The sequence below is a fragment of the Mauremys reevesii genome, linkage group 10 (genome assembly GCF_016161935.1).
Source record: "Mauremys reevesii isolate NIE-2019 linkage group 10, ASM1616193v1, whole genome shotgun sequence".
Taxonomy (NCBI): domain Eukaryota; kingdom Metazoa; phylum Chordata; order Testudines; family Geoemydidae; genus Mauremys; species Mauremys reevesii.
Window position 1 is genome coordinate 8,682,941 of NC_052632.1, and position 11,910 is coordinate 8,694,850.

The 11,910-nt window shown below is 38.3% G+C and overlaps 1 protein-coding gene across 1 annotated transcript in view; it reads left to right on the plus strand.

The window, feature by feature from the left end:
* The window catches only part of TTC23 (tetratricopeptide repeat domain 23), a 35,499-nt gene that overhangs the window by 14,392 nt on the left and 9,197 nt on the right, over window positions 1–11,910 (plus strand). Inside the window, 1 exon segment of the mRNA XM_039491783.1 lies at window positions 5,325–5,408. Within this exon segment, the coding sequence (XP_039347717.1) occupies window positions 5,325–5,408 (84 nt within the window).

Here is an 11,910-nt window from a genome sequence, read left to right on the forward strand (position 1 = left end):
GACCATCTTTGAAATCCATTCCTTCTTTCTCAGATGCTGGTAATGAAAGGAATTCTTCTTCCCCTCTGCCCCAGCAAGCAGGAGTTTTTGTCTGGGTTTATATTTTTAATCTCGAATAACCACTTCTACAAAGAATTTGTAATTGTAGTAAACTAAACCAAAATACTGGTGTGTGCCTATGTATATCAGTATTTGCCTTCCAAAATCATTGTTCTACTTTTATTCTGCTAGAAGCACATCATAAAAAGGAGAAACACAGGTTGTGTTTTTAAGGGCTTGATCATATACTTGTGAAGTCAATGACAAAGTTCCCATTGACTTTAATACTGCAGAATGAGGGCCTAAATGCATTAAATCAGTCATTCTTTACAAATTTATAAAGAAGCATCCATGCTGCATTAAAATCAATGCTAAGAAAAAGGCATTGACATGTAGGACATTATCACCTCAAAATTTAGGCAGATGTCCCAAAAAAGGATTCTATGAAACAGTTCTCTGTTTGGGGTTAGAAAATTAATGGGATGATTTTAACGCGTTGCCCACTTCTAAATTTCACAGGAAAATTCCATAGATGATAGAAAAACTAGTAGTTGTTTTGTAGTGTAGAATATACATTTCAAACATGGCAAACTAAATACGCTATTAACATGCTTTAAGATGTATGCAATTGAAGCAGGTGTTTTTAACGTTTTCCCTATACTCGATGCATACCTAGAAAAGGTGGCCTCTTATTTTGCAAATGCAGTTTTCACTCTGCCATTTCCAGGCACAAATAAGTGCACATACAATTGATGTCCCTTAAAGCATTAAGCAACCTAGCAGTTCCCCCAAATTAGATGGATTTTGTGACACCAGTTGCAGCTGTAGTTATTTGCAGCAGTTAAAATGCAGGCACAAAATAGGAGGCCAAGTGAAGGATCATTAAAAACAGGCACTATGTGTTTTATTACATGTAACTTTAAGAAGTACATTGATTTACATACCATGAATTTTGTTTTTAGAGAGAAAGGTAAGGAATTAGTGTTCTTGTCTACTTTAATGATAAATTCTACTCTTAAGATAAGATGACCTTATAAATACCTTTCATAGACATTAAAAGAAATATCTTATGACTTTGTGAAAGCACATTCAGCTATTTTATTTAGTTATAGAAACCTCTGGCAGCTTAAAGAAATTGGAATTGTTATATTGTGTGATTAAGGCTGACTCCAATTTTAAAGAGTAATATACAAGGTTACAACAGAATAATTCTTTCATACCACAATACCCAGAAGCTGGATATTTTCCTGTGCTCTCTTGGATAATGGTTTGCTGTTATTGGCCTGATTGGAGGAAAAAAAACATATTAAACAATACGATTTTTGGAGACAGATTTCTCAAATCAAATAGGCAATTTCAAAATGTTTGATTATTGTAAGTAAATATCGTGCTTGTGAAGGTGCTGAAGTTTCAAAACAATAGAAAATTATCACCTCCTCATTCACTGAGCAGGTACAGTCCGGCAGTAGAAATATCAGCTTCCCACAGTGCTCTGCCAGCGTGTCCCAGCTCAGACCTACAAGTTAGCTCACTCTCTGTGTCCATTCAGTTAATGACCTTACTGCTAAAACTGCCATACAGTAGTGTTTTCTATAAAGTAAACATTTTCTGCTGGAAACTTGACTAAGGCAAATTCATTTAACATAGGCCACCAAATAGAGAAGAGTTAACACCCCAGACTAGATTTAAACCGGTAACCTACATTTGAAAAGTTTCACTACCAAACATGGGTTATGTATTTTTTCCTCTTTGGATTCTTTAGTAATTAGTGAAAGCAGCCCCATTAAAACATTAAGGGCTGGGTTTTCCAAAAATTGAAGCCCATGGTCTATGTGCATTTGCATATCTACACAGTATACATAAGCCATTTGAGTACATAAAGGAGAAAATAACTCATTCGTGCTGGCAATTTCTGTAACTGCGTACAGACTGTGCGTAAATGGGCACCTGCCATCGGCCTCAACTTTCTGAAAATTAGGTCCAAAGGATGAAAAGGTGGAAATCTGTTAAATTCCTTTCAAGAAACAAGAACTAATGGCTGGTTTTAGATAATAATACTTTGCACTTATAAAGTGACTTTCATCAGAGGATCTCAAAGCAACTTACAAAGGTAGTTACTTACTTTTCCCTCCATGTTACAGATGGAGAAACTGACAGATGAGTGATTTGCCCAAAAGTCTCCTTACAATCTATCCTCTATTTTACCTGCTAGACTGTGCCAACTCCCTTATAAATTTACTCTGCATTCCTTTTGTGTACTTCTCCTTTTTTAATCTTTAATCAAAAAAGGTATTATCGAGGTGAGCTAGCAGACAACATGCAGGGTATAGTTCCGACCCCATTCTGGTATAGTGACAACTCACAACAAAAATAATCTGTAGTTCAGTCTGAACCTTTGCAATTGCCCAATTTAGTATTTGGAATGTGTGAGGCCAGCAGCCTCTTAGTGGGGCCTGTTGTTGCCGGCTACTTTAACTGCACATTCTATGTTCTGCTGTTTGTATCACAACAGCAGCTGCAGCAGCAGAGTTCCCAGCTTAACTACATGGAATCCATTTAAAACAGAAGCTTTTCCAGGTGTAGCTTTCCCTGTGCTCAGGGGTCTGTCTGGTGCATTAGTATAAAAACAAATCAGAAGGTGAGATTATATTATGTAATACAATGTAACATTATTGAATAATCAGTTGAAGGCGCTAGCCTGAATTGAGAAATACGGAAGGGCTCTGTAGGACTTCAGCTGAAAAGAGTCAGATGTTTTTGTATCATAAAGTCCCTTTTTCACCTTAAGGCAAATACAGCTCTAAACAAGTTTTTGCATGTTATATAAGACTTGCTAATAATCTATGGCAGTGATTCCCAAACTTGGGACGTCGCTTGCGTAGGGAAAGCCCCTGGCGGGCTGGGCTGGTTTGTTTACCTGCCGCGTCCGCAGGTCCGGCCGATTGTAGCTCCCAGTGGCCACGGTTTGCTGCTCCAGGGCAATGGGACCTGAGGGATGTACTGGCGCCACTATTCCTATGCATCTTCTACGTTAAATAGAATATATGCTGTTTATCTCACACAAGCACAGGCTAAATCACCAAACGGGCTATATTGTATAGTGAAAAGAGCTCTTTAGAAAAGCTATAGGGACCCATAGAGTTCTTTTCTCAGCTAAGAAAATGTATAAAAATTACACTAGTAAAGACCGATATTTGTGACATTTTAGATGACTATTTGGACTTGCTCTCATCATATTTAATGTAGGATATGTGCCCACAATACATCAATTTACAGCATAGTGTTATGGCATAGTGTCCTGGCATAGTGTCCTTTAGTATACAGTACTTTATCTGAGATGAAGGAAATAGAGTGCAGACAGATGTATGATATTTAAGTTGTCCATTTCCCTTTACTTCCAAGTCTTTGACAAAATATGCTAACTTCACTGAGTGAAATACCAGCTTTAGGCTGCTGAATCCAAAAACAGTTACCATGTCAATAGCTTGAAACAATCTGTTGGTATCATAGGTGTCTTTTACCATACTTGTCAGTGCCAAAAGTGTTCCACATCTTTAAGGTTATTATTACATGTCACCACTATTTTTATGAACCTTACTTAATTATGTGTTCTGTGTTTGTAACTAATGGCTCAATCCTGTAGCTAATGGCATAGCTGTGGGTGGAGAGGGAAGGATCTAAGTGTCTGTTTCAGTCTTTCCCATCTGACATAGTGAGGTCTTCAACTTTTCAAAACATCTCACTTTAGCTGTGTTTCAGCTAGTTTTATTAGTGAAGGAAGGAACATTCCCTGTGTTACCAGCTGTGTGAGTAGATGTATGTTCCCAGACTTTGTGTGATATTTATTTTTATAGTTCTGATTTTTTTTCTTACTCTAGTCCAGACTGTTTCTCAAACATTAATTAGATCGGGGGATGATTAAAATAAAAATAACACTGTAGTGCTACAGTTATTCAGTTAACATAAGATCATGCTTGCAATGTTCTCTCTGTGATCTCCACTTGAAGGTTAGGTCCTTGTAAATACATTTTTAAAAAAATATGGTGCATTTAAAATTAAACCTTGACCTTTAGAGCTGGTTGAAAGCATTCTGATTTCCTCCCACTGAGGGAACAAGATCTATTCTTGTATGAAGTATCATTAGTCTTTAAAAAATGGATATCTGAAGACCCACTTCATCTTGTAACTAGTTAGCTGACAACAAACTTTAAGGGTAATTTTGGACTGTGTCTTATTAAAACACAAAACAGTTGTGTTATTAAAGCTTGCTGTTAGCAGGAAATACTTGTTTCTCTGATCCTCTGTCTTCTGCCTAAGAGGACAAAACAAAAATGGTAAGTTCTTTGGCACAGGGACCAGTCTGTCTTTTGTGTTTGTACAGCACCTAGCACACGGTGGGTACCACCAGAAAATATAAATAATCATATTTTTTGTGAGAATTTGTTTTTTCCTCACTGTTCTGCGAGGAAACAGCTATTTGTCTGAATTTCCAATGCACATTTTTTAAATTAATGTTTTAATATTTTCAAGGGCTAATCCAATGACAGCATGAGTTCAGATTACTGTATACAGATTAGAGATGCACCAAATGAATAGAATAAATAAAAACCAGCCTGAACCTTCCCTCCACCATGCAAACCAAACAACTTTTATTTTTAGGCACAAAATTGTTTGATTAAGATTATTTGTAAATTTTAGTCTGTTGTTCCTGGTTTTGGCTGGAGACTCTTTAGGGTTTTAGAGTAATTGCTGTAGGTCCCTATTAGTTTCAGCCCTGTTAAACTATGTAAAACTTTGCCATAAATACAATTCGCTTTTCCAGGAACAGAATGCAACATAAACCCTGAGCTAAATTCTCCACTCAACCGTATGCAAGTGGTTTTCTTTAAGGTGAATGTGGGCTCTATTTTCATTGTTAGCTAAATGAATAGCCCTATCTCTCTCACACTCACACACACTATATAATCTCAGTTTATACAATCAAAAAATAATTTTGTGTTTAGTAATCCAATAGCAAATATAAATAATTTATCTTCATCACACTCCCCCTTTAATTCACAGCTCCAGTGGAAGTGGCTTTATGAAACCCAGGGATATGACAAATTAGTCTTGTTCTTATTTAATTTGCTCCCTAATTATTTTGTAATATGATTAAAATTTTCTTTAAGATATGTCTTTATTTGTATAAATAAATGTTTGTTTTTCCTAGCTTGGCTTTTTTGATCAAAATATTTTGGGTCAGATTCTGGTGGTATTATGTATCTTATTAAATTTATGTTTTGCAGTGCCTGTACCTTGAGACCCTCTTATTTGGCACCCACAACAAAAGGACTTTAGCAACCCAGGAGGTCATTGACTTGTCAAAATGAGTGAGTTTTCAGTCTTCTTGGCTGATCTTCCTTTTATATGCTGTTACATTCTGTGTTTCCCTGCACGTCTCAGAGATATTTGGGCCATAGAGCTCACAGAAATGTCTGATGGAAAAGAAAGATGACCCACACTGTTGGAAAGTTCACAGGGCAACAGTTTGTTGAATATAACACTCTAATTTAAGGATAACTCTTCAGACTTCCACATCAGTGATCTAACCACAGCCTACAGAGATTTTGAGATGTACCACCACCCCTGCTTGGATTAATCAGAGCAGCAAATAAAATTCAGATGAGGGTAGATTCCCTTTCACCTTCATTCCCACCCCCCTCCAAAAAACAAATTAGCTACACTGGCAGTGTAGTTCACCTATTAGGTCCCTACATCTAATAGACATCATCACAGTCCTAAAACAGTTGCTCAACATCTTCCTCAGCCACTAACAGATGTTGCCATGTAATCATGTAGCACCCCGTCTCTCTCAGAGGATGGCAAATTGAGCCATTACAGAAATCAAGTAAAGGCCAGGATTAGGAGAACAACAATCCATTGAAAACATCAGTTCCCAATTATAAAAAGTGTTTGGCTCCATGGATGAGCTGAGTGTTTCAAGATATCCAGTGCTTACTGGGGCTGTGAATTATTCATATTTTGTAAATTAAGTGGTGAATAGTGGAATTCACAATGACCTATAATTTACAACACCCTTCCTTTTTTCGGGATCCCAGATGTAGCAGCAAAACAGAGACCATCAGATAAAAAAGACCACCAGATTGTGCTATTCAACAGTACTCCATAGTGGGAAGACCCAAAGCCTCTATATAGGAGACAGGTTTCTCATGCTTACTTCTGAAGACTGAACCTGTATCTGCAAGTATCGGTCATGCAGAACTGAAATCCGTCATTGGATTAAATACTGCATGTAAAGCAAACTTTCGTGGGGATAGATTACTTACCTTAATGGATACAGAAAAAAAATTAATACAGGTGAACGCTATTTTTAATTTTTATACTCTTGGATCATAGCGTTTTAAGATCATGTAACGACAGCCTCTTCAGTTTTCTCTCTTGTGAAAGAAAATTTTTTTTTCCTGTTTGGAAATACAAAACTGCCTCAGTAATAAAATAAATTTGCATCAAAAATATGATTCAGGCAGGCATTGCTGTTCTGCACTGCACGCGTCTTAGCTTCTTGAACAAAGGATTTTAATTTTTCTATTTAGTCTATTCATAAAGGCACCCTATCACCTTGATAGCCATGCACCATTAACTGCATTGTGCAAAAACTGTTAATTTTTGTTTTTGTTTTTTTGGGTTAAACACAATAGGGTAGGAGTTAGGAAAATAACCCCACCCTACCCCACCCCCCCAAAAAAGTTGACAGTAGGGTGGGGTATTTTTTTTCTTGTTTTTAAAGAAGTCTTTTGTATCACATACTTAAAGCTACATATAAGTTCTGCCATATGAAGAACATCTAGGATTCATTTGAGCTCAGGACTCTTCCTCCCGTTGGCAAAAGATGCCATAGCTGAAGTGTGCTTGATTTCAGGCTGTAAAGTACGAGCTGCTGCTACCCACAGCACAATTTGGAAGGGAAAAACAGGATCAGTAGGGTCAGCTACACAATGAACATGCATGAATAATTGCAGCTCATATCATTTAAAGATTTCACTTTCTAATCTAACAGTTGTGGGGTTCAGTGCTTACAGCTGTTCTATAGGGATTTTTATGCTGCAGGAAGAATACAGGTTCATCAAGAATTTTGGATATAAAGATGTGTGCATCTCTGGTAAGATGTTACCTTCAAGAGTTCAGTACTTAATGGAAAGAGTAGTTTCCATGGAATGATTTGATGTTAGCAGAACTAAGAACCATGATAAATCTAGGAATTAAGATAGGGTGACCAGACAGCAAGTGTGAAAAATCAGGACAGCGGGTGGGGAGTAATAGGAGCCTATATAAGAAAAAGACCCAAAAATCAGGACTGTCCCTATAAAATTGGGACATCTGGTCACCCTAAATTAAGATTTTAAACAATGTGCTGAAAAAATAACCCAAAGTGATGGCCATCTCCTTATTATTCAGAGAGATGCCTGGAGTTTCAGCTCTGATTTACAGTACCTTTAGGGAGAGTCACTCAGAAGAGGAGACTGCCTGAGTCCATTCATAAGAAAGGACTTTGATACCACAAGCACACAGCATCTTGCCTCACTGAGATCCAGGAAGAAAGGCAGGGCATGCAGAAAGGAGGCATTGGACCTGGAATCAGCTAGTCCCCAGAGCAACCAGGAGGAGGCGCACTAGCCTTGAGCAGACCCCATGACAGAATGGCATAATTCAGCCAAATCTTAGAGCAGCAGGAAACCTATGGTTCTCCTGTCCACTCCAACCACTTCGGGTTTATAAATGCCCTGCCCCTGCTGCTAAGAAGGCACCTCAGCCACTCTAACCATGCTGGTTAGATGAGTCAAGGAATAACTAGTTGCTGTGTTTTTACTCTGTCCCTGCCACCAGTGATACAAGCACTTCATACTCCAGAATGAAAGAATGTGTTCTTTGAACTGAAAGGGGCTCATGGATCTGAACATACAGAGAGACCTCAAAAGCATGAGACATGGATTTCTTTTTCCTTTGCTAATGGAGATTTATAAATACCAACCGGGGTGGGGGGTAAGGGGGAAGGAGGAGAAAGAAGCATATACACATTCTTTTTCATTGTTTAATACTGAATGTGAAAAAAGTGCAAAAATCATGAAACCACAACAGCAATGCAGACTGCATCGTAAATGACCATACCACAAGCTGCCTGCAAAGTCTCACAGCTGACATCAACAAACCCTGCTTCAACATGACTACAGTCTTTTAAACACCTGCTATAGCAAACATCAATCTGTACAGAGCTGTAGCTCTCTCATATATCTCTCTTCTTACACATATATACTCCATTTTATTTGCTTTCAAATCCAAAAGTGTACATGTTTAAAGATTATTATAGTCCCCCACTTCTGAGGTAAACTACCTCAAGCATAAAAATACAAACTTCTACTGAATAAAACTAGTAGTTACATTTTAACAAAATTCTATTTGTTAAATTCAAACTCAGCAATTACCTTATTTGTATTTAATGAAAAAAAGAACAGCAAAGTTTCTATGAGTAAGCTTCAACAGTATGTGCTGATTGAGGCCATGTTATCAATCCTTCCAGCTCCACGCTATCAATAAAGTAATTACACACGAAGCTGTTAAATAGGGCGTCAGTATTTAAAAACAAAAACAAAAAAAACCCAACAACCCTCAGAGTAGTAGGTTATATTTGCTTGGCTAGGAATAGAAGCATGTGAATTAAGACCTGGATTCTGCTACCACAGTGGTTTTCAACCTTTTTTTAAGGGTTCACAACTGAAAATTTTTGAATGGAGGTGCCGATCCCTTTGGAAATCTTTGACATAGTCTGCAGACCCTAGGTTAAAAACCACAGTTCTATGATAACGACACCCTTTCATGGACCCCTTAGACAGTCTGCAGCCCTCCAGGAGTCCATAGACCACAGGTTGAAAACCCCTGTGCTAACACAGCCAGATGGAGGTGGAATCTGCACAGATCAAATTGCAACATCAGGGCCCAAGTCACTACCTCTGTTTCCTGGAAGAGTCATTACCTGAAGGTGGTTGTCGTGCAAAAAATAAAATAGATCTGTGGCTCTTTCCTAGTTTTCAATAACATTGAAGATGATGACATAAGGCTCGTGTTAATGGGATTCAAATGGAGAATATGCTGCTTACACAGTCTTCTTCAAAGCTTATATCCTTTATTCATTAAACCTAGTTTTCATGGCTTGAGGGAACTCATCCATTGGAATGACTTCATGTTACTGTTCTTTTCCAATTCGTTGGAACAAACCTAAAAACTCTTCAAGCAGCAGATTAAAATTTGGATTCAATCTAGAATTAAAGCACTTAAATTTATGGAACAAACCTTTTCCTCTCCAAACGACTAAAGCAACCAACAACAACATAAATACATTTCAATATGACCTACTACATCTGATAAATTAATGCTGTTAAAAGGACATTTTAAAGAGCAGCTGGTGCCTCCTTGGAAACGTTTTATTTAGAAACAATACTGACAGTCTCTTTTTCTTCTCCTTCAGTACTATGGACATCTGTATAAAACAGGAACTTACGATTCATTTACTCCTTGCTGGTTTTTCCTTCACCTGATGTCCTAATTCTCTGAACAATGGAAGATAAATACAATCTAGCATCAGTAGAATTGTTTCTAAAGAAAATAGGTCTCAAAGTTTTCCATGAGGCATCAATAAATGCAGCTGATATTGTTGGCCCTCTTATTTGTGGCAGGAGAATACATATTCTGCAGCTATCCTTATGTCTATTTTAAGAGAGCTTTTTTTTTAAGTTTCAACTTCAAACCAAATATAGAGAAAACTAAAGGTGATACTTTTCAAACCTGTGTGCCTAAAATTAGATACCTAAATTATGTTTAAGTAAATATTTTAATAAAATTCTATCAAAGTATGAAATTACATGTCTAACTGAGCAACCATGTTTGAAAATTCTAACTCCCATATAGGAATTTTTTAAAATCTAAAAATGCATTCTTTTGTTGCCTTTTTTTTTTTTAATCCAGTTCCAGAGAGGATCAACTAAGGCAATGGAATTTTAAGCTGTTCTTTGAGCTGTAATCATTCATGAGCCCCTTATCGGTCAGTGGTAGCAAAAGTATGTTTTACAGGAGCATATATGAATAATTCTGACAAATATATCAGTTATGTGATTAACAACATAAAATAAATGTAGCATGCACACCTTGGATGCATCTGCACTACTCAACTTCATATTTGTTTCCAGCACTAGGGCCACTGCTCCCTCTCTTCCCAGCTCAGAGAACTGCATCAGTGCTGGAAAACTGATACAAAATTTTGCAGTGCAGACAAGGCCCTATGCTTAAACCTTGAAATGCTGATAATTACTTGAAGATACCTGGTATAGTCTCAATCTTGGTAATGAAGGCAGATCCTAATACACTAGTGTGTCTCATATGAAAAGTAGGTTAAGATGTTAAACTACACGTCATCTATCTCCACTTCACATTTAAGTCAGTACTGCAAAGTAGTAGTCAGTTTTATAAAATCTAGCTTCTTCTGATACGAAAGAAACGGAGAAGTTAATGAAGGCCACACCACAATAAAATAATTTAGTTGAATTGTAATTTGAGTTAAACACACACAAACTATGTTTAAGTAACATTGCGCTTGTAACCAAAACCAAACCACAAGAAAGGAATTCAAAGTTAAAGGCTAATGGTCTGGCACAATAGGGCTGTCTGGGTTTAACGGGTGGCTCTACTTTCAGAGCGTGTGTGTATAAAAGTGGCAGCTTCTTACTCCATATACCTAACTCGCTGTATATTCAGAGGTGTGTCTACAACAAAAGCTGTGCATGGGCTAGCCTCCCGAGCTAGCTTAAATCCAGCTAGCACAGGTAACAATAGCAGTGAAGAGAGCACAGCATGGACTTCAGCACAGGTACTACAAGTTCAGCAGAGACCCTGGGTAGTTACTCACCTTGCTAGTCCGTGCTGAAGCCCACTACTGTTATGTTAACAGGCTAGCAGGATCCAAGCTAGCTCAAGGTTAGCCCTTGCACAGCTTTCGCTGAGTAGGCATACCCAGAGTCAGATCTTCTTTTAGTGTCAACAATAAATGTTTGTTCCTCTTTTTGCTCCTGTTAGCACTGCAGGGCTAGTACAGCTACCGGAGAATGAGCTGGATGCTATTCTTGATTGGGCACCAAAGAATTAACTCAGTTCTAATTGCAGAACTGAAATATGCTCCTTGGTTACACACTTGAGCAAACCCAATAAAAACAATGGCATTTCAAGTGCTGTAACTGAAGAGTGTGGCCCGAGAAAATCTATTACTGATGATAAGAAGTCACAAAGAACCAGAGGAGTGACTTTCAGATCCTAGGTTGAATATACAGTTAGAAAAAAACACCTTTTTAAACAGAGAAAGGTTGATCTGGAAACTGAGACACAATGAACATGGAAGCCATCAATGCCATTTTTTCAGTCACTTGTCAGAGAAGAACCACACTTGAGCTAATCCCACAGTGCCAAGGCATTATATACCATATGGTATATGCCATCCCACTCTCCTTAGGCATTTGCAATACCTAACATCAGAACAGTACTATATACTGAGATTAGTCATTTCACATATCACTATGTAGAGTAGGGATCAGCAACCTTTGGCACGCGGCTCGCCAGGGTGCTTACCCTGGCGGGCCGGACCAGTTTGTTTACCTGCCGCATCCACAGGTTCGGCTGATCGTGGCTCCCACTGGACGCGGTTCACTGCTCCAGGCCAATGGGGGCTGCGGGAAGCTGTGTGGGCCAAGGGATGTGCTGGCTGCCCTTCCGGCAGCCCCCATTGGCCTGGGACGGTGAACAGCAGCCAGTAGGAGCCGCGAGCGGCCAAAC